Here is a 27,348-nt window from a genome sequence, read left to right on the forward strand (position 1 = left end):
AGGTGTCATCTTTAACTTTAGGCCTTTAAGGGTATGTGCACATGTTGCAGATTTGCCTTCGGAATTATCTGCAGAGAATCCGCATCTGCTGCCAGAAAATGCAAGCTAAAATGCTTGCGGTTTTTGGGAGAGAGGGTTAATGTGCACACGATGGGGATTTCGATGCGTTTCCAAACGCGCGGAATTGCCTGAAATCCGCAGTGCGTTGTGCACGTTAATGAATGGGAAATGCAAAAACTCTGCACATGCTGAGGAGAATTCCACGCTGATCCGCAGCGGTTTATTTTCTGCATCATGTCAATTGTTTTTGCAGATCCGCAGATGTGGTTCCCGTTCTGGCACATAAAAAAATCTCTATCTTTCCCATAACCACAAAGTAGAAACTTCAAACCAAATCCGCACAGCAAAAACGCAATGGATTTCGCAGGAAAACCGCAAGCGGTTTAGCCTGCGTTTTCTGGCAAGAGATGCGGATTCTCTGCAGAAAATTCCGCAGGCAAATCATTACTCTTCAACTTGCTTCTCTGTTCACAATAATAGTAATTTTGACCAGAGGTGGCCAAACTAGCCCAAACCCAGAAACAGAAGTCACTAATGCCACTTTGATTCAGGGAGGAAGCATAGGCTGCGGCAGTGACTGCAGCCTCTGCCCCTGACAATGGCTCACTTGAGTATCCCAGATAACTACATTAAATAAACATTTATAAAAAAACTCCCCTTCGGTCTCCGACTGCCCCTTTAAGTTCAACCAACTGTCTGGCCCTCCACAGCACCGCCAGCTTCTCATGTGGCCCCTTAAGAAAATTAATTGCCCCAACCCTAAATTAAATACATTTCATTAGCAAAATGCTATTAAATAATCCAAACTATTCACAAACCGCTGCGTTTGGAGAAGTGAAACGTTTATTACATGGGTCACATAAATTTGAAGTGCATTTACAAAAGCGGTTCTCTGAACAATTTATGCAACAATAGTAGATGACTGCAGTGTCCCCGTGAGGGTTGCTGAAGGTGTTGCTAGAAATATCACTTGAGAATGGTGTCTTCTTGGGCTGTAGTAAAACAAGAAAGATCACAATATTTTACTATGCATCACTCATTGAAACGTAACAGTCATGAGTAACTAGCCGCTCATGTATAGAACGAGCGAGGCGGCCCCTTGCTATTGCTGAGAATTGTATTGTACTGTATTTCCCTGGTGGGAGCATTTTCTGTTTTAACAACATAAATGACTTATTTTAATGTAATGCTGAAATCAGAAAGAAAATTAAAAGAATCACAGATGGCCTAAAGCAGATTTCTCCATTATCCAGAACTGATCTTAGTACAACCACACAGGCATACCTGGCTCTATAGAACCAGATGTGCGAGTTTTATGTAACACATTGTACAAGCTGCTGGACAGAGTGACCCTGGCTTCCCTCAACCAAACAGGATTGGCAGTTTTGCAGTAGTGGCATCTATATAGTTAAAAGTCAAACCACATTATATATGCCAACTACTATTAAAGGGTGGCCCCAGCCCCGCAGTGTGAATACATCATAACACACTGCGGGGCGGGATCTGGGGCCTCCACAATGCGCAGGCGCAATAGCCTGATGTCGATTCTCGGGCAGCATGCACTGCGCATGCCCGAGAACACTTGTTACAGCGCAGTCGCCGGGATTCAAATCAAGAGGAGGCAGCGACACACAGGGCATCATGATGGACAGATCGTGGGCGGTGCCGAGGCCTCAGACAGGCACGATTGACGGATGGTAGGCGGCTGATACTGGGGGACACAACATACATGTGGGACACATTACAGGCATGAGGAGCTAATTATAAAAGTCAATATTTGGCCATTACTGGGGGTCAGAAAAAGAAGAGCCACCTTCACAGAATGCAGCCTTAAGGTACTGTCACACTTAGCGATGCACCAGCGATCCCGACCAGCGATATGACGTGGTCAGGATCGCTGGTGCATTGCTAAGTGGTCGCTAGTGAGCTGCCAAACAGGCAGATCTCACCAGCGACATCGCAGGGGTCGCTAGTTACCTGTCAGACAAGGCGATCCTGACGTCCTCCCGCCCGCGTCCACAGCAGGAAGCTGACGAGAAACGGTCCAGGACGTTCTCGCGTGATCAGCGATAACCAGCGGGGGAGCAGTCGGAGGTAAGTATCAGACATAGCAATATCGCTATAACGTCACAAAAACCAGTGACGTTATAGCGATATTGCTAGCGATATCGCTTAGTGTGACAGGCCCTTTAGTGCTGCTGAAGGTGGCTCTTTAACTGAAAAACACCCGGGGGGGGGGGGGGGGGTGACAGGTTCCCTTTAACTCCTGGAACTATGACTTATTGGAATCACGCTTAGCGTCAATTAAAACTAGTTTGGTTAAGATTTTGTACAAGGTGTCATTTTCATATATGCTACTGTGAGCAGTGTAACATCAAAGTGTAGAACTGTTAAAAGACCTTTTGGATTGACCACCCTAGTGTCAATAGACAAGAGCAGGTTTAGAGTAGTAGTAGTTTGGAAACAGTAAGAACTGCTGTAGAACAACCTTTACCCTGCTGACCAGATGTAGGGCAAGATTTGGTGAAAGAGGAAACCCACCACCACTAGATGCCTTGCTGACGTTCCAAATAACTTGAGTCAACAAATGAGACCATATCTCCTCTCCCAAATTGAACAGCCACATGTATGCCTATGAGGAAGTGAAGTTTGTGGCAGTTGGCCCATGGCCAGTTCTTGCTTCGTGGACTGTATCGTATTTCCCACATTGGCTGCAGCAGGTTGTGCTAGCTGCAATAATGGAAGGTGCTGCTGTGTCGGGACATCTCCTCTTGCAAAGTACATTACTCACCTGCCAATTCTCTTGCAATGCGAGCTGCTTCCTCCTGCTTCTTTTTTTCCTCAGCTTCTAGCCTTCTATCCTCTTCAGCATATGGTTTTAAATATGCTAGATAGGTTAAAAAAAGATAAAGGAGATAAATAGAAATACGAAGAAATAAACCAATAAGCAGCAACAAATGTGTAGAAAAGTGCAGGGAAGGACATAGAGCTCTAATTTACCTTAAAGGGAATCTGCCACCACGTCTGACCTATGTAAATTATTAATATGCGGGCACACAGTTTAGGCTGCTGAGGGGAATTATACCTTTATGCCTCATATCAGATGCCTTGTTGTGCATAAATCATCTTTATCCCTTTATGTAAAATGACCTCTTCCAGGCTCTGGGGAGAACACTGCCTGGAAGATTACACTGCTTCCAGAGAATAGTTTACATGAAAAGGAGTGTTACTAGTGTGATGTGCAGGGTTAGGTGCACACGATCAGGAATTGGCAGCACTTTGTACGCAGCACATGTCCGCTGCGTCCAAACTCTGCCGGATATGGAACGCAGGTGAATCCACATGTGTTCACTGAACCGTGCGGAATCACCCCGTCCAATACATTGTACAGGTGAAATATTCGTTTTGGAGGCTCGCATTTCCTCAAGAGAAATTGACATGCTGCGGTCTGGAGAGACACGCCACATGTCTGTCTCCGTGGGTGATCCACGGGCATCTGTGCACACATAGTGGGCATGGGTTTTCTTGAAATCCCATCCACTATGCTGTAACATCTGGACACTATGGGTCAGACGCTGCGCAAGTACACAGCGTCCAACTCGCAGCGTTTACTGATCACGTGCACATACCCTAATGGGCGCTCTCTGCTCTCACTGCAGACCAGTGTGTGATTATACCTGACATCTGCAAATTCCTCTCAGCTTTCATCTCACAGGCAGCTAGGGGTGCAATATTGTTGCAATACAGCAGAGCTCCAGAGCTGCAAAAATGTTTTTGCAAGAAGAATTCCACTTCACTTCTTCCACATTAGTTACATGCCTGGCACTGGTAGCTCTCCCTTTATGTAAAATAAGCTCTGGAGGCAACAATTCACATAGCCGGGAAGAGGTTATTTACATATAAGAAAAATGTGGATTTCCCTGGAATAAGACATCAGATATCAAGGCATCATTTTACTAAGCTTCCTATAACCTGTGTGCCTGTATAGATGGCTCAGGAGGGTTGATCCAAATGACAGATGACCTTTAAAGTTGTTGCCATCTTAGGGCTCTTTCACACGATCTGAGATTTCCAGTACCAGAGCTATCCGTGTCTGTGTGTTAAATATGTGTGGCACCTACCAGTGCCTGAAAAAAGTAGTACAGTCTGTGCTGTTCCCAAGCACCGGGTGCTGAAGGAAGCTCGGATCATTGTCACTTGATCTCCCTAAGATCAGCTTGAGCAGACAATGATGGGAGTTGTATTTAGCACCAGGAGTGTGCATCACGTGTAAAAGAATTAATAGGGAGAAAAAAATAGGGATTTGTGTACTCACCGTAAAATCCTTTTCTCCGAGCCATTCATTGGGGGACAGACAGTGTGGTTTTACGCTGCTTGCCACTAGGAGGACACTAAGTAAACCAGAAAAAAAGTTAGCTCCTCCCCTGCAGTATACACCCTCTCGCTGGATGATATTTCTCCAGTTCGGTGAAAAAAAGCAGTAGGAGCTTAAAACAATAACCATAACTATGTCACAACCTAAGAATGCTACAATGAGCCAGTACTCTAAACAGGGTGGGTGCTGTGTCCCCTAATGAATGGCTCAGAGAAAAGGATTTTACGGTGAGTACACAAAAATCCCTATTTCTCCTACGCCTCATTGGGGGACACAGACAGTGGGATGTCCTAAAGCAGTCCCTGGGTGGGGAGCATACATCTGCTAATACCCCATGTACCACTGAGTCAACACTGAGGTACTGCCGATTGCAAAATGCGTCTGCCGAGAGCTGCATCCGCAGAGACCTGAAAATGAATTTGGTAATGTTTTGTAAAAGTATGCAGACTGGACCAAGTCGCAGCCTTGCAGACCTGTTCTGCCGAGGCCTGGTGCCAAATGGCCCAAGAGGGGCCCACTGAGCGGGTAGAGTGCGCCTTAATACCTACTGGGACAGGCGCGTTCCTGACACGGTAGGATTCCTGAATCGCCAAGCGAATCCACCTGGCTAGCGTTGCCATTGAAGCGGCTAGACCCTATGCCCCTCTGGAAGTATGAACAGGGCATCTGACTTGCGGAAGGGAGCTGTCCGCGAGATGTACCGTCTCAAAGCCCTAACCACATCCAGGGTGTGGAGGGCCTTCTCTGTTATGACTAGGTCACCGAGGAGGAAAGCAAGACCAAACCAAGCCAAGCCACAGAAAACCAGAGAGGTTGGTAACTAAGTGGATTGCAGACCCCTGATCCTATCCACACAACTAGCAGTAGCCGTGGAGTGTACCTACGATGATCCTAGACGCCTAGACACAGCCGGAGAACTAAATAAGCCTAAAGCAAGAAAGGGGAAATCTAAACTGCCCCAGAGCAGACCCCAAAGGAATAGATAGCCCCCAAACATATATTGTTGGTGAGACAAGATGAAAACACAAACGTAGGTAGAAAAATAGACTGAGTAAACGATGGGGCCCACACTAACTAGACAGGACAGGAAAGGAAAGACTGTCTGCAATCATGCAAAAACCCTGCAAAAAAAAGCCCAACACGTCTGCTAGAAAAATACTGAAGTCATTAGACATTGCCCACTATATCAGCACTCTGGTATATTCTGAAAGCAGAGCAAAAAGAGGCCAATCTAAAAAGGGACAAAAACAAACTGGCACAAGCAGTAACATAAGGATGGAAATTCAGCACAGCCCCAGCCGGAGCTGGCTGAACACACAAAACTGACATAGAAAAAGACAGATCAAATGTGAACAATAGCAAAAGAACACTTAGTTTCCAGCTCAGTCCCTGCATGCTCAGCTAAGACCTCAGGAGGCAGGAAAACATCAGCAGGGATAGAGGGAGTCGGCTGTCTTAAATCCAGTCAGAAACTCCAGATCTCCAATCGTCCTCCTCATTTTCAGGTGGCAGGCCTCTGTTAATTAGATCAGCTCCATTACCTCCAGTAACCACCAGAGGGAGTCGGGAAAGAGAACTCGCGACCCCACTGTCAATATAACCAGCTCCACTACCTTCACTAGTAACCAGAGGTAGGCCAGAAAGCAAATTCACAACACTTCTCAATGCGATGGACTGGTGCCAGACAAAAGGAAGGCAAAACAATTTCCTCATTGAGATGGAAGGAGAATACTACTTTGGGCAGGAAGGACGGGGACGTCCTGAGAACTGCCTTGTCCTGATGAAAGTTCAGGAACGGAGGGCAGCAGGACAGGGCCGCCAATTCTGAAACTTGTCTGATTGACGAAATTGCCACTAGAAAGCCCACCATCCAAGAGAGAACGGTCAGTAGGACGTCCTGCAGCGGTTGGAAGGGAGCCTCCTGTAAGGCCCCGAGAACCAGGATAAGGTCCCATGACTCCAATGGCCTTCTATAAGGAGGCGCCACATGGGAGACTCCCTGAATTAACTCTTGACCTGGAGTTTGGTGGCAATTTTGCATTGGAATAGCACTGACAAGGCCGAAATCTAGCCCTTGAGCGAGCTAAGTGCGAGGCCTGACTTTAATCCGGATTGAAGGAATTCTAATATGGCCGGAATGGAAAACACGAGAGGGGATCGACCATGATCCTTGCACCATGAAAAGAAGGCTTTCCAGGTGCGGTGATAGATGCGCATGGACACAGGCTTCCTAGCACTAATCATGGTGGAAATCACACCGTGAGAGAACCCAGCCTGTGCTAAAATCCAGGATTCAACGGCCACGCCGTCAAAGACAGGGCCCTGGAGTTTTGGTGGTAAATCGGGCCCTGTGACAGTAAATCCATGCGATCCGGAAGTCGCTAGGGAACGTCGGCGACTAGTTTTATTAGTTGAGCGTACCATGCTCGGCGAGGCCAATCTGGCGTGACTAGGATCACTGGTACTTCCTCCACTCTGATCTTCTTGATGACCCTCGGAAGCAAGGGAAGAGGGGGAAAGATGTACGGGAGCCGGAACTGGTGCCATGGCAGAACTAGGCCAATGGCGCATGGATCGGGCAATGAACCGAGAAACCTTGTTGTTTCAGCTTGAGGCCATGAGATCCACATCCGGAGTCCCCCAACGATGACAATCTGTTGGAAGACTTCCGGATGAAGAGACCACTCCCCCCGAGGCAATGCCTTGGCAACTGAGAAAATCTGCAGCCCAATTTTCTACGCCCGGGATGTGGATTACTGAGATGGATGAATGGTTGGTCTCGGCCCAATGGAGGATGTGACTCACTTCGTGCATGGCCATCCTGCTCCGGGTACCTTACCTCCCTGGCGGTTGATATACGCTACAGCCGTGGCGTTGTCAGATTGGATCCTGATGGGGTGACCTGCAAGGAGATGGTGGAAATTCCATAGATCTAATCTGATCACTCGTATCGCCAAAATGTTGATGGGGAGACGTGACTCTCGGGTTGACCAAAGACCCTGTGCCGTCTGGTGACGAAAAACTGCACCCCAACCGAGAAGACTTGCGTCGGTGGTTACTACCAACCATCTTACTGGGAGAAAAGACCTCCCTTGATTAAGGGAGGATTGGTGTCCACCACCTGAGGGCTTGCCTGACCCGCAGGGACAGAAGGATCCAACGATCCAGGGAGAACGGCTTCTTGTCCCAAGCCAACAGCAACGCATGTTATAAGGGATGGAGATGGAACTATGCAAATGGAACTGCTACCATTGCAGCCACCATCTTTCCGAGAACTCTCATGCTGAAACGAATGGAGTGAGAAACCGGACGGGAAACAGTCTGCGCTGCCTGTTGTAAGGTTTGTGTCTTCTCTGGAGGGAGATTGACCAACCCGCGGGAAGTGTCCAAGGTCATTCCTAAAAAGGAAATCTGCTGAGCCAGTCTATCTTCCACCCCAGGCGAGAAAGTGTATTTACTGTTATATCCACAGATTCCTCGCAGGCTGGAAGGGACGGACCCTTGATGAGCAGGTCGTCCAGATACGGTAACACCACTACTCCCCGAGAGTGGAGAATGGCCATGACAGCCACCATGACGTTGGTAAAGACCTTGGGGGGCGGTGGCGAGTCCGAAGGGCAAGGCAACAAACTGGAAGTGTTCATCGTGAATTGCAAAACGCAGGAACTGCTGGTGGGATGGGCAGATCGGAATGTGAAGGTAAGCGTCCTCGATGTCGATGGATGCTAGGAAGTTCCTTTTTCCATGGAAGCGACAACTGATTGGAGAGATTCCATTTGGAATTGCCGTACCTTGACAAACTGATTTAACAGTTTGAGATCCAGAATGGGCCGCATCGTCCAGTTCTTTTTTGGAACCACAAAAAGGTTTGAATAAAATCCCCTGAACCTTTTGTGATGAGGGCCCGGAATGATGACTCCATCCCTTAGCAGAGCCTGAACAGCCCGAAGGAAGGCTCTTGTCTTTTTCTTGGGGGGGGGGGAGGAGGAGAGAAGAAAATTCTATCTTGTATTCGGAGGACACCAGCTCCCTGATCCACTTGTCGAGGACGACCGCGAGCCAGGTGTGGCTGAAGGAAAGTAGGCGACCGCCTACTTTGTCGGTGTCTGCCAGATACCGCAACAAGTCATTGGGTAGAAGATCTATGAGATCTGGCTCCCCTAGATCCAGATGCCCTAGGCCTGGTTTTCCAAGAGCGGTTAGGTCTGTATGAGACCTGGGAGCCTCTGTCTCTGAGCAGGGATTGACCTGATCTGGAAGAGAAGGTAGAGGAAGACCAACCGGAATTGTTGCGAAAAGATCGAAAACGCGTCGGCTGTTGGTTGCAAAACGGCCAAACAGCCTTTTGTTGCAGAAGGAATTTACCCCCCCCGGTAGTATCAGCAATAAGCTGGTCCAGCTTCTCTCCAAAAAGACGACCAGTTTGAAAGGGGAGAGAAGTCAACGATCTTTTAGATGTGGCATCCGCCCGCTGCGTGAATTATCTGCCTGGCGACAGAGGTTGCCTCCGGAGGAAGATTGGTGCCCTGGAAGGAAGTAATCAAGACTTCTGCCCAAGCGGCCATTGCCTTAGTGACCCAAATTGCTGCAAAAGATGGAAAAAGCGCCACTTCTGAAGCTTCAAAAACTGAGCGGGCAAGGTAGTCAATTTGATGATCGGAGGGATTCCTGACTGAGGAGCCCTCAGAATCAGATAGGAGCGTTTTAGAAGCAAGACGCGATACAGGAGGGTCCACCAGAGGGGACTATAACCAATCCTTCATTAGGTCTGGATCAAAAGGGTATTTAGCCTCAGCAAACTTTTGCCCTGTGAACCGCTTAAGTGGCCGATCCCTATGTTTCTGGACAATTTTCTTAAACTACGGGTGACTGGTAAATAACCTGCGCACACGCTTGGCTTTCTTAAATGAGATAGGATGTGCTGGAGCGGGAATATTTTCCTCATCCAACTTCAGAATCCTGCTGACTGATTCTATAAGAGAATCAAGCGACTCTTGATCAGTTGGGGGATTCTGAGGGGCTGACGTGTCAGGCGTGGGCGGCGCTATTCAAATCGTGGCCTAGCAGGCCAGAAAAGCCGGGGACTACATTTTTTGGCCTACCCGAGCTCCGAGAGCGGGGGGGCCGCGATGGGGGGCCGGTGCACCGCCGCTGATGCTAAGTCAGCGCTTCTCCCGGGGACCAGAACCTGACCCCATACCTCCACTCCTGTGCTCGGCAGGCCGCGCTGTCCGGGGCCATCTCTGCAGGTCTTCTCATCCTCCTGGGCTGATGTAGCAGAGCTGGAGGAGTTCTTAAAGGGGTATGCTCAATCGATCCTCCCTATGGCAGGGGGATGGAGAGCTATGGGGCTGATTCAGGGCATTCGGAAGCGCTGTTCCAGTGTTCTCCATTGCACTCCATGCGCTTGCCCTCGTATCCGTGGATTACCGGGACCGTAAGGATCATCGCCAGAGGAATCAGCCCCAATCGTTGCAGGAAAGTGTACGGGGAGGTATACTCCGCGTGCTTGCCTATTGTTGGTTCGGGGGAGAGCAGGCCGTAGAAAGGAACCGTCGCCCCCTTCACTCCGTTAATTAAAAAATAAAAATTTACAGAAAATTCAAAAATAAAATAAAAATGGTGGGGTCTGAAGCCAGACCCAAGTGCCTCCTACAGACACTAAGCAAGAACTGGAGAAATCTCATCCAGCGAGAGGGTGTATTCTGCAGGGAAGGAGCTAACTTTTTTCTGGTTTACTTAGTGTCCTCCTAGTGGCAAGCAGCGTAACACCCCACTGTGTGTCCCCCAATGAGGCGTAGGAGAAAATGGTGTGGGCTCTCACGTAATTTTCATAGCCAGCAGAATATTCTCACAGTGCTAGCGGTGAAGTCATGAAGATTACTGCAGGTTATCGGCTGGCTCACATTGAACTGAGCGTGGAAACGGCCAGCAGTGACCAGCGGTAACCTCTATACCACTAAAGCTGCGAATCAAGCTCAGCGTGTCCTGGAATCATGGCTGAACAGTCACATCATGCCACCATCCAGCCTTACAATATGACTATAGGACTAGTAACGGGGACGTCTTATAGATGCCTCTCTATTATAACCCCTGGGCTTCATGTCAGGAGCCATAAAACAGCTAATATCAACCCCAACCCTATCACCCCACTTGCCACCGCACCAGGGAAACTGGGAATAGCGAGGATAAGTGCCAGACTTGGCGCATCTTATGGATGAACCATTTCTGGGGCGGCTGAGGACTAATGTTAACCTGGGAAGGGGCTAGGGATATTGCCCCCTTGTCCCAGGCTATCAGCCCACAGCCCTTTGCTTTTTAGAATTTATAGGGGGACCCCATGTCATTTTTTTTTTTTGCTGGGGTTCCCCATAAAATAACCAGTAAAGGTTAAGCAAGCAGCTGTGAGCTGTTATTAATAGCCTGGAAACCTTTTGGGATATTGTCCTCTTTCCCAGGTTATTAACATCAGCCCAAAGCTGTGACTTTTCCCTATGCTGGTTATGAAAATTACGAGTTAGCCCATGCCATTTTTTTAAAAATATATTTTATGTATAACAGCAAGTAAGATAAAATAACTCTTAATACATAACTCTAAAAAAAAAAAAAATCAAACCTAAAGTGTCACCAAAAAGTGATTAAAACGAGATGCCCATACATTGGGTAATCCCCAAGGGATAATTGAATGCACCCAAAAGCATCAGATAGGAATACAGAATGCAGCTGATGTAATATCCAAGCAGCAATCTATATATGTTGGATACAGCATAAAAAATAACAGCAAAATGCCATAGCCAATTGCACTTATATGTTTATATACTGGCTAAACCAAAGAAAGGGGGAAGAGGTTCATAGTCACAAATAGATGAGAATAATAATAAAAGGAACAATCTCACCAATATTTTGCAGACGGTCAGGAGTCTCCAGGGATACTCATCATACATATGGATAGGCAGCAGTGGGAGTACAATACCCTGTCACAACCCTCATAAGCTGACCATTATCTGATCCCCAGACTCCTGCCCTGACAAGGGCAGTCCACAGCTAGCCCTAGATTGCACAAGCCCTACACTTTCCCTTCAAGGAGCGTCCCAACGCGTTTCATCCAAGTAATTCTTCAGGGGACCAACTTGTTCAACAGTGCCACAGTGCTAAAGCTAAGAGATACATCCTCCTGCTCTCAATACTATCTGCTGTCTGCAGTGAGCGGAGGAAAAAGGGCTTATTTATATCATCAGGGCGATCCACACAGCCCCATCATAATTAATTCAGTGAGTCACACATGTATACTCACTCTCACTTTACATATCAATTGTCCACCATTATGTGATTCTTCCCCAAGGTGCGCGCCACAGTTCACATTAACTCCGCCCCCCATGACATCACAGAACAAAGCGTCATGGGTACAGAGCACTAACTGGACAAAGACGCCACACTTCCTGTGAAAACAAGATGGCGGATGCCCCACTTCCGGTGACGTCTCAAAACACAGTAGACGCCCTTCGGGATGCCCCACTTCCGGTAAAACCAAGATGGCGGGTGCCCCACTTCCGGTAAAACCAAGATGGCGGGTGCCCCACTTCCGATAAAACCAAGATGGCGGGTGCCCCACTTCCGGTTGGCATACAAAAGCCGTCTCTGGGAGCGCCCCATCTCTTAGCTTTAGCACTGTGGCACTTTTGAACAAGTTAGTCCCCTGAAGAATTACTTGGATGAAACGCGTTGGGACGCTCCTTGAAGGGAAAGTGTAGGGCTTGTGCAATCTAGGGCTAGCTGTGGACTGCCCTTGTCAGGGCAGGAGTCTGGGGATCAGATAATGGTCAGCTTATGAGGGTTGTGACAGGGTATTGTACTCCCACTGCTGCCTATCCATATGTATGATGAGTATCCCTGGAGACTCCTGACCGTCTGCAAAATATTGGTGAGATTGTTCCTTTTATTATTATTCTCATCTATTTGTGGCTATGAACCTCTTCCCCCTTTCTTTGGTTTAGCCAGTATATAAACATATAAGTGCAATTGGCTATGGCATTTTGCTGTTATTTTTTATGCTGTATCCAACATATATAGATTGCTGCTTGGATATTACATCAGCTGCATTCTGTATTCCTATCTGATGCTTTTGGGTGCATTCAATTATCCCTTGGGGATTACCCAATGTATGGGCATCTCGTTTTAATCACTTTTTGGTGACACTTTAGGTTTGATTTTTTTTTAGAGTTATGTATTAAAAGTTATATTTTATCTTACTTGCTGTTATACATTGTTGGGTGAGAATTCATTGTCAATCCCTGATTACTATTGGCATTTTTGCTGTATATTGTTAAAAATATATTTTACACAAGATGTGCACAGCAGGTGCTGAACTCCCATCACTGTTGCCTGGTTGCACTGAGCTCAGGGAGGTCAGGTGACAATGATGCAAGCTACCTTCAGCAACTGGCACCTGGGAACAGTGCAAACTGTACACCTTTTTCCCAGGCGCTACTACGTGTCACACTGGTGTAGGACGTTTTACGGTCTATGCAGCTGGTAAAAAAAAAAACGGACATAGAGTGTTTTGCCCACAGACACACAGTCCATGACACACTATTTGAATGGGTCTACATGTGTAAGAGTCTCCGCTACATGTGAAAACTGTCACAAGTACCGTAAACACTGACGTGTTAAGGAGGCCTTGTGCTGTAGCAGAATATCTCTTTGAAGAGCCACCATGTAATGCAGATAACGGTTCCAGCAGGCAGGCAGGCCGAAGGCAATCAGCTCACCATTTACAATAAGCACTATTTGCAGTGAGTTGCCATTTTTCCTTGGTAGGAGCTTTAACAGTATGTTCATACGGGACACATTTATTGCATAATTTCTGCAGCAGAATTATTAAAGGAGTTGTCCTGTCTTAAGCTACAATTCTGCAGTCGGTCACTATGTGACTGCAGACTTACAAATCCCCACGTCGGGTGCACTGCACGCTGTGAGGATGCTCCAGTGTCAGGATCGACGGTCATGTAACCACAAGTATGCACACTCCTGGCAACATCCCGACTAGACGGGCATAGCCTTGCACAATGCAAGTGTATTGAGCAAAGCAGGACACATCAATCAGAATGTGAGTGGGAGTATGCATATCACATACTTGTGGTCACATGACCATCGATGCTGGCACTAGAAAATCCTCACAGTGCGCAGTATGTTACAGTTCACCAGTCTGCAGCTTAAGACTGGATAACACGTTTAACACTAAATTGTGAAGATATTGATTCAGTTTATGATGCATTGCACATTTTGATGTTTTGGGCTGAGGCCAATATAGGATCCTGGTGTTTGCACCCTTAATCAAGCATTGTAATGTAGTTAAAGGGAAGCTGGAAGCAGGTTTTTACTATGTAATCTGAGAGCGCCATGATGCAAGGCAGTGGTCCCCAACCTTTCTGACCATCAGAGCCGTTTTCAGCTCAGAGCATTGTCAGCGGCATTCAGCTCCCACCTCTCTCACATTAATAACATCCAGAACCCCCATCATTACTGGTATAATAACCACCAAAGATATTCCCCAAAAAATAAAAAAAATCACACCAAGGCAGAGGTTCCCACCGTACCGCCTCAGTATTCTCACATACAGCTTCAAGTACTCCTCTCACAGGTAGTATCATCCTACCACACCAAGTGTATTTCTCCACCTCAAGGCCAGACTATGCACAGCTAATTACAAAAGTCACCATCTATTCTTCTTAGGAGTTTGCTGAATGTGGGGCTAATGCACCAAGCTGGCAGACAGTCGCGACCCACACATCTAGGACCCGGGAGCCCCACGTTGCTACCGAACCAAAGGTTGGGGAACCCTGATGCAAGGGCTCGGACCCCGATTCCAACAATGTGTCACATTGCTACAATTACTGTCTTCTCTGCTGTATATATTGAGTAGTGCATACAATGCTAAGCTCTGTATAACCCCACAACCAGGGCTGTGGAGTCGGTAAGCCACAGTTGCGACTCCGACTCCTGGATTTTATCAGGCTCCGGCTCAGACTCCGGCTCCGACTCCAGCTCCATCATAAATGGCCAATTCATAACAACAAATTTACTGTTGTAAAATATTAAACATCGTGCTTATTCAGTTTCTCACCATCATATAAGTAATCAGACCACTTAGAGCAAAAACTACATTTATTAGAATATAGCAAATAACTTTTAAAAACTGTAAGTAAATATGCAATAAACACTTTTATGCAGTTAATAAGAAGAAATCTATACATTTGTCCTCAGAAAAAGTATTGCCTCTGTTAGATCCTCCTTCATGGATGCCCTCAAATCTGATCTAATTATTTTGGGAGCAGAGAACAACCTCTCTACACTAACTTGTGTTGGTGGCAAAGCAGTAACCACTCGGGCAACATCTCTGACAATGTCAGGATACAGAGGAATCGCTTGTTGCACTGTTATTTTTGATGAACGGTCAAATTTCTCAATTTCTTTTAGGGCACATGAAAAATTCTGCTGAAATGTACTGGCTGTGTTCCTTGATGGGGATGACTCTTCTATGCGGGAACGCTTTGCACGGTCCTTGTGATCCAAATATTTTTCGAAATTAAATTCTTCATCAGTTGATGATGAGGGTGAAGATGTGGCAGGACGACGAAATTCTTCTTGTTCCTCCTGACTGTTCTGCAACCCTTTCATCCTTACTGCTATTTCAAACAGAGCTTCTTTTCCTTTACTTAGCTGTTGATCATCTAGAAGAATCCGATGCATTGGGGTCTACATAAACAGCTGCCAAAAGAATGTTATTTTGTAATAGTAGCTCCTCTCTCCGTTTCATTGATGTAGCAATGCCACTTGCAATTAACCCTCCTCTTTGGGACAGGCGAAACATCAGGTTCTCCCACTCCTTTAAGAAAATACCTGGAGTTAAGTCCTCTGCTTGTAATTTTTTAGTCACTGTAAATGGGTGCTCTAGCAATTTTTCCAGCTCAGTCACCTGATTCCACTGACTTTCATTTAGCGTCAGTTGAGGGTTAGCCATGTCTACAAGAAAGGTTTTCAGTTCAACCAAGCGCTGAATCATTAAGTAAGTACTGCCCCATCGTGTGGCTTGATCAATAATTGCCCCTTTTCCAGCACGTCTCTTCAAAATTGAGTCAACTTTAGTCTGGCAACAGTAGCCAATTTTCTCACCTTGCCAATCAGTGCAGCAGCATGTCCTTCTTGCAGACTGTCTCTTATAGCCAGCTGTAGCGTATGCACAACACAGCGCATGATGAATGAAAGAACATTGACACAGTTTCAACAAGATCTAAACTATCATGTTGCTGTTCATCTGAAGCAACTTCAGTTTGCTCCTCAGTTACAATACTGTGTTCCTCTATTTCAAACATTTCTGTGTCTGTGGACCCAGAATGTTCTTCTAGCTGCTGGTCACCATCATTACTCTCATTCATTAGCTTAATAGTACTTATCATATTTGAAGCATTGTCAGTTACGACAGAAAGAACTTGCTCTTTTTTAAGTTCATAGTCTTGCAGAACCTTTTCCACCAAGACCTGGAGAAACTCACTGGTGTGATGAGCTTTGGTGTCTTTTACTGCCAATGTCTTGGTAACTATTTCATTTTTGTCACAAACAAATCGGACATTGATGGCAAAATAGTTCACTCTGTGACGTGTGCAGGCATCCATTTTAAGAAACAGAAAGTGTCCCTTGAGAGTTTTTTTTAAGTTCTTCCTTTTGTTTAAAAGCTTCTTCGATTACTAATTTTCTAATACTCTCTCTCTCCAGAGAAACACCAAGCTTGCGGGCCATTTCCCCATTCAGACACATAAAAGCTGGTTGTGAAAATAATGAAATAGGCACACTATCCTTTACAACAAGCTCTATGATCTGTTTTTTAAATGTATCTACTGTCATTGTCACAGTAACTTTGTCACTGACAAAATATCTTGCAACTGATGGCTGCAAAGTTCTCTGCTCCTTTGTTTGGCTGGAAGAGCTGGGCACTGGTTCATTGGTTTGGATGCAGTCTTTCTCATCCACTGCTTTCAGTACTTCTGGATGAAAGCGCTGTAAATGTCTCTTTAGATTAGAAGCTCTGGTAGGAGCATTTTTATCTTTGCCTGAATATGCACTCATCTTGGCTTCACAGCATTTGTTTTCGTCTGGATCATTTGTCATACACTGACAGACATAATGTTTTCTATCTTGAGTGATGTGAAATGTTCAAATACAGCTGATTTAATGTGATGCTTCTTTGACATTCTCAGGTTTTTAATTCTGCATTCACAATCCAAATGATAATTGTTTTTCCTAAAAACAATTGTACAAAATTATTGCCAGGTCGTACAACTGATATAGTGGTCAGTAATACTGTTATTATTCCTCATGTACTCACAGTTAACTGATGCAAAGTTTGTTGAAAGGATAATACTTCTTACAGTCTTCCTCTTCTGAGTAGCAGGCAGCTGTGAGATGCTTGGAAGATGCACACCTAGTATGATCTAGTCTAGAGGAGGAGCTTTACTACTAAGAATTTGCAACAAATTTTCACTTTCAGCTTCACTTTCAGTTTCATACATTGTAAGTCGGGGGGTTGGGGCAGTATGAGGTTAACCAAGTATAAGATTAGATAAGGGCAGTGGAGAACAGTGACACACAAGTAGTAAGAAATGTCTATCTCCAGAAGAAATGCTTATCACTGTTGTTCATAGTTTGATAGAACATATATATTTGAAGAACATATATATTTGAGTAACATTTATAAAATTCATATGAAAGTTCAATTATGAAATATTAATACATTTTTTTTTAAAGCTGGAGTCGGTACATTTCTACCGACTCCAACCAAAACTAACTCCGACTCCACAGCCCTGCCCACAACAATACGGATGGGACGAAAGCTGCTACTTGGTTAACTAGTAATCATGAGACACAGTCCTGCAGCGATAATTGTCTGCTGATAAAACCACACATCCTTGAAGAATAACAGTTTGAGCCAGCCCAGCAAAATGGATGAGCCGCTGGCCTAAACTGTGCGCTCCCCGATGCTACAAGCATAGACCGATGCTGAAGGGACAAATCTGAGGAAAGCAGAGACAGCCAGCAACAGTGGATTCAAAGATGTATAGCAAACTGCTTCTAAGAGTGCTGGTAGATTGGAGGTGAAGGCCAGTAACCTTGGCAATTAATAGGAAACTAGAATGTTAAAAATTCTTGAGAATAGAAAGGATTTTGATAATTGGCACATTGTGTTTAACACTTAGCAATTTTACCCTTTTAATAAGATGAAACGATCACTAAGTACTATTCCCCAGGCAAAACCAAATTGAAGAGATCTGTATTTTTCCCCATTTCTGTTAGCACCTACAGTATATCAGTGCTGGCTTATCAGTACACAGTTTCCAAAAAAATAACGGGTTCTGTGGTAAGAGAATACTTACAGAACCTTAGACTTCCATATCCAATCCCAAGCAATAGTGCAGAGTATCTGGCAAACTAAAAGATAAAAAAAAATAATAAAAATTAAAGAAAAACAACAATGTTGTAGCTGATACAAATTAGCGTAATATCTTATGTCTGAAGTGGTTGGCGTTTATCACCCTATAACTACAATAAAGTCCTGTGTCCCTGTATGATTGGGACATTGAACAATCACTCCAATTACTGCAATGGACAGAATCTTTGGGACTCATCTTCTTCACCTCTTAAGACACTGAATTAACCCCTTCATGTCCCAGCGATTTTACAGTTTAGTTTTTTTCCTTGCTTTATTCCAAGAGCCATGACTTTTTTTTTTTCACTGTTCTGTCCCCATAGCTGTATGAGGGCTATTTTTTTTGCGGGGCGAGTTGTACTTTTAAATGAATCCATTCACTTTATCATGCCCGCAGCTGTTACACCTTGTTAAATATCCCTGTCAATGTCTGACAGCGGCACTTAACACGAGCAGAAAAGAGTGTGCGTCATTCCATGCTTTGAAGCTGACACTGCTGGAGCGTGTGACGTCATGCGCCAGGAAAGGACGGGTGCGTGTGAGGGTCAATTCCAACCAATGTGTTTTGAGGGAATCAGTCCTTCTTCGGCAGGGTCAGCTTCACAGCGGTGGTGCTTCCGGTCGGAGCCTGCCGCTATCACCACCTGAGGTCCCGTGCACCCACGACCGTAAGTTAAACAGGAGGACGCTCCCCAAACTCCGGTCATCCTGTACCTGCAGAAATCTTAACTTGGCACCAGTTTTCAAACCTGGCTATAGATGTAAGTGCATACACTGTTTATCATTGGCACATTTATTTCTACCGAAGCCCTACATTGAACACCGCTGGTTTCACCCAATATTGGTCAACACACCCTAATTATCGTAAACGCAGTGAATCTCTTCTGGCTTGTTTTTTTAATGCAGTAGCAGGATTTGCACAGAGCCTGCATCATTCACTTACAGCTACAAACTTCACTTGACCCAGGAGCACCAGTGTGTATTTTTTTTACTACCTTTTGAAAAAACAAAAACTATATCTGTTTGGTATCTGTGTACATATACTGACCTGGAGAATCGTATTGCCAGGTGAGACTTACCATATAATGAACATAGAAAATAAAACACTGCAAGAGTCAATTGTGAAATTACACATTTTTTTGCAATTTCACTGCACTCTGTATTTTTTCCCCACCTTCCAGTGCGTCGCATGATAAAATGTATGACGTCCATGAAAAGTAAAACTCATACGGCAAAAAAACAAGACCTAACACGGCTATGGAGACGGAAAACCAAATGTTATGGCTCTTGGAAGAAGGGGAGGAAAAAACAAAAAAACAAAAATGGAGTTGGGTGGGGAAATTGGCCCAGGGGTGAAAACAAACCAGTAACTTGTTCTAACCAGTACAAAGCTACCATTTGCCCACTTTGATACCAGCTTTTAGGACTATTAACCATTTCAGCCAATCTGAAACAAACTGATGTTGCTATGAGACATCCTCTTCTGTGTGCTGATGCTGTAGGATCAGTGACCCAAGGTCATTTAACCCTTCGAAAACACTTGGTACTTAGCCAGTTTTACACATTTTGAATATCTGTCCACTTTGAAGACAGCTCCGATTCCTAGAACCATTTAGACCAGGCTGGAGTGACCCGCGTTTGACATAGCGCTTGTCTAAATGTTTAAAGGTACTGTAACGTCAGTGGCTCAAAGCGATTTATCCCTTAAAAACACGTTACTCAAATTTGTGAAAACTGGGTAACTGTCCACTTTGATGGCCAGAACCCAATTATGCCAGGCTGGAGTAACCTGCATTTGCTGACAGGCATCTCTGTCTGCAGTGTAAGGCTACTTTCAGACTTACTAGGCGCAGCGCTCGGCCGCCGCTAAGCTCTGCCGCGGCTCTCTCCTCCTATGGGTGCATGACGCTGCATGCGATCAGCGTACCCTATATTTAGCGTTGGGTACGCTGGCATGTTTTTGCCGGCGCATGCACCCTTTTGCGCTGCGCCGAGCGCACAAAAATGCAACAAGGTGCGTTTTTGTGCGCTCGGCGCAGCGCCAAAAGGGCGCACGCGCCAGCAAAATCATACCAGAGCACGTCCAGCGTACCCAACGCTAAATATAGGGTACGCTGATCGCATCTAGCGTCATGCGCCCATAGGAGGAGCTGACCGGAGGCGCAGCCGGGGGCAGAGCTTAGCAGCGGCGCTGCGCCTCCTAACGCAAGTCTGAAAGCAGCCTTAGATCAGTGGACTAAATTCACATAACCTCTTAAACCCTGGAGATTTCTTTGGTTTTGCGTTTTTTGCTCCCATTCTTCCCAGAGCCATAACTTTTTAATTTTTATGTCAATATGGCCATGTGAGGGCTTGTTTTTTTGCGGGACAAGTTGCACTTTTGAATGACATCATTGGTTTTACCATGTCATGTACTAGAAAACGGGGGAAAAAATTCAAAGTGCAGTGAAACTGCAATCCGTCAGTTTTTTGTTTGGCTTTTTACCATGTTCACTAAATGCTAAATCTGACCTGCCATTATGACTCTCCAGGTCATTACAAGTTCATAGACACCAAACATGTCTAGGTTCTTTTTTATTTAAGTGGTGAAAAAAAAAAAATTACAAGCTTTGTTAAAAAAATAAAATAAAAAAAATTGTGCCATTTTCCGAGACCCGTAGTGTCTCCATTTTTCCAGATCTTGGGTTGGTTGAGGGCTGATTTTTTTTGCGTGCCGAGCTGACGTTTTAACTGGTTCATAGCTGCGGTTGGTTTGCAATTCCACCCGCGGCTATTTCGGACACGTGTCAGCTGTTCAAAACTGCTGACATGTCCCGGGAAAGATGAGGAAAGGGAGGGAATCTGACATCGGCATACTATTATGCCCAATGTTGGAAAGGGGTTAAAGAAGCTGGCTACTACTAGGACAACTTCTCATACCCCTCGCTGGGCCCTGATAAAACAAAGCCTGTACTCACCTCCCGTGCCGTTCCCGTGATGTCAGCATTTGCTCTCCTCGGAGCTCTGTTGCTGCTCATTAGGGTATGTACCCACGATCAGTAATCGCTGCAGGTTTGATGCTGTGTACTTGTGCAGGGGCCAGATGTTACAGCATAGTGGGTGTGGGGGGGACTTCACGAAATCTAACGCCCACTATGCGTGCACAGATGCCTGCGGCTTCCCGGTGGAGACGGACGTCTATTTATCTTGCAGAGATGCTCAGTCTCCGCAAGATAAGTCACCTGTACAATGTAGAAGACGCGGTGATTACACACAATTTAATGCTCACAGAGGATTCACCTGCGTTCATAAGCCGGCAGCGCTGCCTGTTCCTGATCGCGGGCACATACCCTTAGACTATGGCCTCTATGCCGATCACAGTGCACAGTCCTGGAGGGAGACATCCGCAATACTAGGGAAACACTGGCCGCATTTGTCCTCTGGGCCGCAGGCGCTGACACCAGCCACCCACAGGGTCGCACGGGGGGGTCTGCCCCAGGCGCTGACACCAGCCACCCACAGGGTCGCACGGGGGGGTCTGCCCCAGGCGCTGACACCAGCCACCCACAGGGTCGCACGGGGGGGTCTGCCCCAGGCGCTGACACCAGCCACCCACAGGGTCGCACGGGGGGGTCTGCCCCAGGCGCTGACACCAGCCACCCACAGGGTCGCACGGGGGGGTCTGCCCCAGGCGCTGACACCAGCCACCCACAGGGTCGCACGGGGGGGTCTGCCCCAGGCGCTGACACCAGCCACCCACAGGGTCGCACGGGGGGGTCTGCCCCAGGCGCTGACACCAGCCAGCCACCCACAGGGTCGCACGGGGGGGTCTGCCCCAGGCGCTGACACCAGCCAGCCACCCACAGGGTCGCACGGGGGGGTCTGCCCCAGGCGCTGACACCAGCCAGCCACCCACAGGGTCGCACGGGGGGGTCTGCCCCAGGCGCTGACACCAGCCAGCCACCCACAGGGTCGCACGGGGGGGTCTGCCCCAGGCGCTGACACCAGCCACCCACAGGGTCGCACGGGGGGGTCTGCCCCAGGCGCTGACACCAGCCACCCACAGGGTCGCACGGGGGGGTCTGCCCCAGGCGCTGACACCAGCCACCCACAGGGTCGCACGGGGGGGTCTGCCCCAGGCGCTGACACCAGCCACCCACAGGGTCGCACGGGGGGGTCTGCCCCAGGCGCTGACACCAGCCACCCACAGGGTCGCACGGGGGGGTCTGCCCCAGGCGCTGACACCAGCCACCCACAGGGTCGCACGGGGGGGTCTGCCCCAGGCGCTGACACCAGCCACCCACAGGGTCGCACGGGGGGGTCTGCCCCAGGCGCTGACACCAGCCACCCACAGGGTCGCACGGGGGGGTCTGCCCCAGGCGCTGACACCAGCCACCCACAGGGTCGCACGGGGGGGTCTGCCCCAGGCGCTGACACCAGCCACCCACGGGGTCGCACGGGGGGGTCTGCCCCAGGCGCTGACACCAGCCACCCACGGGGTCGCACGGGGGTCTGCCCCAGGCGCTGACACCAGCCACCCACGGGGTCGCACGGGGGTCTGCCCCAGGCGCTGACACCAGCCACCCACGGGGTCGCACGGGGGTCTGCCCCAGGCGCTGACACCAGCCACCCACGGGGTCGCACGGGGGTCTGCCCCAGGCGCTGACACCAGCCACCCACGGGGTCGCACGGGGGTCTGCCCCAGGCGCTGACCCCAGCCACCCACGGGGTCGCACGGGGGTCTGCCCCAGGCGCTGACCCCAGCCACCCACGGGGTCGCACGGGCGCTGACCCCAGCCACCCACGGGGTCGCACGGGGGGGGGGGGGGTCTGCCCCAGGCGCTGACCCCAGCCACCCACGGGGTCGCACGGGGGGGGGTCTGCCCCAGGCGCTGACCCCAGCCACCCACGGGGTCGCACGGGGGGGGGTCTGCCCCAGGCGCTGACCCTAGCCACCCACGGGGTCGCACGGGGGGGGGGGGGGGGTCTGCCCCAGGCGCTGACCCCAGCCACCCACGGGGTCGCACGGGGGGGGGTCTGCCCCAGGCGCTGACCCCAGCCACCCATGGGGTCGCACGGGGGGGGGGTCTGCCCCAGGCGCTGACCCCAGCCACCCACGGGGTCGCACGGGGGGGGGGTCTGCCCCAGGCGCTGACCCCAGCCACCCACGGGGTCGCACGGGGGGGGGTGTCTGCCCCAGGCGCTGACCCCAGCCACCCACGGGGGGGGGTCTGCCCCAGGCGCTGACCCCAGCCACCCACGGGGTCGCACGGGGGGGGGTCTGCCGCAGGCGCTGACCCCAGCCACCCACGGGGTCGCACGGGGGGGGTCTGCCGCAGGCGCTGACCCCAGCCACCCACGGGGTCGGGTCTGCCGCAGGCGCTGACCCCAGCCACCCACGGGGTCGCACGGGGGGGGTCTGCCCCAGGCGCTGACCCCAGCCACCCACGGGGGGGGGGGTCTGCCCCAGGCGCTGACCCCAGCCACCCACGGGGTCGCACGGGGGGGGGGGGGGGGTCTGCCCCAGGCGCTGACCCCAGCCACCCACGGGGTCGCACGGGGGGGGGGGGGGGGTCTGCCCCAGGCGCTGACCCCAGCCACCCACGGGGTCGCGGGGGGTCTGCCCCAGGCGCTGACCCCAGCCACCCACGGGGTCGCACGGGGGGTCTGCCCCAGGCGCTGACCCCAGCCACCCACGGGGTCGCACGGGGGGGGGGGGGTCTGCCCCAGGCGCTGACCCCAGCCACCCACGGGGTCGCACGGGGGGGGTCTGCCCCAGGCGCTGACCCCAGCCACCCACGGGGTCGCACGGGGGGTCTGCCCCAGGCGCTGACCCCAGCCACCCACGGGGTCGCACGGGGGGGGGGGGGGTCTGCCCCAGGCGCTGACCCCAGCCACCCACGGGGTCGCACGGGGGGGGGGGGGGGGGGGTCTGCCCCAGGCGCTGACACCAGCCACCCACAGGGTCGCACGGGGGGGTCTGCCCCAGGCGCTGACACCAGCCACCCACAGGGTCGCACGGGGGGGTCTGCCCCAGGCGCTGACACCAGCCACCCACAGGGTCGCACGGGGGGGTCTGCCCCAGGCGCTGACACCAGCCACCCACAGGGTCGCACGGGGGGGTCTGCCCCAGGCGCTGACACCAGCCACCCACAGGGTCGCACGGGGGGGTCTGCCCCAGGCGCTGACACCAGCCACCCACAGGGTCGCACGGGGGGGTCTGCCCCAGGCGCTGACACCAGCCACCCACGGGGTCGCACGGGGGGGTCTGCCCCAGGCGCTGACACCAGCCACCCACGGGGTCGCACGGGGGTCTGCCCCAGGCGCTGACACCAGCCACCCACGGGGTCGCACGGGGGTCTGCCCCAGGCGCTGACACCAGCCACCCACGGGGTCGCACGGGGGTCTGCCCCAGGCGCTGACACCAGCCACCCACGGGGTCGCACGGGGGTCTGCCCCAGGCGCTGACACCAGCCACCCACGGGGTCGCACGGGGGTCTGCCCCAGGCGCTGACCCCAGCCACCCACGGGGTCGCACGGGGGTCTGCCCCAGGCGCTGACCCCAGCCACCCACGGGGTCGCACGGGCGCTGACCCCAGCCACCCACGGGGTCGCACGGGGGGGGGGGGGGGGTCTGCCCCAGGCGCTGACCCCAGCCACCCACGGGGTCGCACGGGGGGGGTCTGCCCCAGGCGCTGACCCCAGCCACCCACGGGGTCGCACGGGGGGGGGGTCTGCCCCAGGCGCTGACCCTAGCCACCCACGGGGTCGCACGGGGGGGGGGGGGGGGGGGTCTGCCCCAGGCGCTGACCCCAGCCACCCACGGGGTCGCACGGGGGGGGGGGGGGGGGTCTGCCCCAGGCGCTGACCCCAGCCACCCACGGGGTCGCACGGGGGGGGGGGTCTGCCCCAGGCGCTGACCCCAGCCACCCATGGGGTCGCACGGGGGGGGGGTCTGCCCCAGGCGCTGACCCCAGCCACCCACGGGGTCGCACGGGGGGGGGGGTCTGCCCCAGGCGCTGACCCCAGCCACCCACGGGGTCGCACGGGGGGGGGGTGTCTGCCCCAGGCGCTGACCCCAGCCACCCACGGGGGGGGGGTCTGCCCCAGGCGCTGACCCCAGCCACCCACGGGGTCGCACGGGGGGGGGTCTGCCGCAGGCGCTGACCCCAGCCACCCACGGGGTCGCACGGGGGGGGTCTGCCGCAGGCGCTGACCCCAGCCACCCACGGGGTCGGGTCTGCCGCAGGCGCTGACCCCAGCCACCCACGGGGTCGCACGGGGGGGGGTCTGCCCCAGGCGCTGACCCCAGCCACCCACGGGGGGGGGGGGTCTGCCCCAGGCGCTGACCCCAGCCACCCACGGGGTCGCACGGGGGGGGGGGTCTGCCCCAGGCGCTGACCCCAGCCACCCACGGGGTCGCACGGGGGGGGGGGGGTCTGCCCCAGGCGCTGACCCCAGCCACCCACGGGGTCGCACGGGGGGGGGGGGGGGGGTCTGCCCCAGGCGCTGACCCCAGCCACCCACGGGGTCGCACGGGGGGTCTGCCCCAGGCGCTGACCCCAGCCACCCACGGGGTCGCACGGGGGGTCTGCCCCAGGCGCTGACCCCAGCCACCCACGGGGTCGCACGGGGGGGGGGGTCTGCCCCAGGCGCTGACCCCAGCCACCCACGGGGTCGCACGGGGGGGGGGGGTCTGCCCCAGGCGCTGACCCCAGCCACCCACGGGGTCGCACGGGGGGGGGGGGGGGTCTGCCCCAGGCGCTGACCCCAGCCACCCACGGGGTCGCACGGGGGGTCTGCCCCAGGCGCTGACCCCAGCCACCCACGGGGTCGCACGGGGGGGGGGGTCTGCCCCAGGCGCTGACCCCAGCCACCCACGGGGTCGCACGGGGGGGGGGGGGGGGGTCTGCCCCAGGCGCTGACCCCAGCCACCCACGGGGTCGCACGGGGGGGGGGGGTCTGCCCCAGGCGCTGACCCCAGCCACCCACGGGGTCGCACGGGGGGGGGGGTCTGCCCCAGGCGCTGACCCCAGCCACCCACGGGGTCGCACGGGGGGGGGGGGTCTGCCCCAGGCGCTGACCCCAGCCACCCACGGGGTCGCACGGGGGGGGGGGTCTGCCCCAGGCGCTGACCCCAGCCACCCACGGGGTCGCACGGGGGGTCTGCCCCAGGCGCTGACACCAGCCACCCACGGGGTCGCACGGGGGTCTGCCCCAGGCGCTGACCCCAGCCACCCACGGGGTCGCACGGGGGGGGGTCTGCCCCAGGCGCTGACCCCAGCCACCCACGGGGTCGCACGGGGGGTCTGCCCCAGGCGCTGACACCAGCCACCCACGGGGTCGCACGGGGGTCTGCCCCAGGCGCTGACACCAGCCACCCACAGGGTCGCACGGGGGTCTGCCCCAGGCGCTGACACCAGCCACCCACAGGGTCGCACGGGGGTCTGCCCCAGGCGCTGTCCCCCCCAGTGCCTGCTCCTAACCATGCCGGGCATACGTGCTGCACATGGGGTTAACTGAGCACTGCGGCCGGTAATGGGCCTAATGTCACCTTCACAGACTCCTCCTCTGGGACCACAGCTCTGACAGCACAGCGCCGCCATCACTGAGGCTGGGCACCTGGTACACACAAGTACTCACCTTGATGAGCGGGGACACTTGCACCGGGGGAACCATCTTGTCTCCTCCAAGTGACACTGTGAGAGCAGAGCAACCTGGGATAACAAGGCGGAGCGTAACGCCTGTACGTCACCGGAAGTTCCTGGGACGGCGCGAGGCCTCATGGCCACGCCTCCCCGCCCTGCCTCATACACCCCGCCTCCCCGCTCCGCCTCAGTCACGCCCCTCCTTCCCCGTAACTTACTCCCGTATTGGTTGAGTCGCCGCACGTAGTACTTGTAGTGCATTTAAGCCTTGGTGACTGTGGTTGAGCCTACAATGTATGTTCTCCTGGCCAGTACTCCCTGCGCGGGCAATTTCACGAGTGGACGCGTGAGAGACCCGACTGTCTGGTGGGTAATTGTTGAAGGGGCTGTTCACTACTAGGATAACCCTTCTCAGTCCCAATATTCGGCCTTGATAAAATGAGCACTCGTCCGCTGATATGGCAGTGCGCCCGGCCCCCAATGCCCGCTGGCGGCACTTTCTCCTTCACAGTAGCGGTGAGTGGCGGCCGCAGCTCCCACTGCCTGTGTTAGTGACGCCGGTGGCGACTGGTCACATGTAAGAACAACCGCACGTGAGCCCCGAGAACACGAGTGCCGACACTGCTGGTACCACGTAGTGATGGGCAATCTAGTTCATTTTGGTGATTAGCTCCTTTCCTTCAGTATTTCTCTGGATTCTGCCGACTAGAGATTGATCAGTTCTAGTTCATTACACAGAAGCTGTGGCTCCTAGGATGAGTTATAGTTTGGTTAAAATGATCAGAAATAGTTAATACATCTGATCA

The 27,348-nt window shown here is 52.1% G+C and overlaps 1 protein-coding gene across 1 annotated transcript; it reads right to left on the reverse strand.

Annotated features, from left to right (window-relative positions):
* Positions 1 to 881: 881 nt before the first annotated feature.
* On the reverse strand, positions 882 to 26,680 carry ATP5ME (ATP synthase membrane subunit e). The gene is given in 5 exon segments (XM_073546874.1): positions 882 to 1,052; positions 2,852 to 2,947; positions 17,863 to 17,917; positions 26,538 to 26,638; positions 26,641 to 26,680. Coding segments are annotated over 5 exon segments (318 nt in total). The 3' UTR covers positions 882 to 1,026.
* Between the last annotated feature and the right edge of the window lie 668 nt (positions 26,681 to 27,348).

The sequence above is a fragment of the Dendrobates tinctorius genome, unplaced genomic scaffold (genome assembly GCF_039654945.1).
Source record: "Dendrobates tinctorius isolate UK_male_01 unplaced genomic scaffold, ASM3965494v1 ptg000011l, whole genome shotgun sequence".
NCBI classification, from domain to species: domain Eukaryota; kingdom Metazoa; phylum Chordata; class Amphibia; order Anura; family Dendrobatidae; genus Dendrobates; species Dendrobates tinctorius.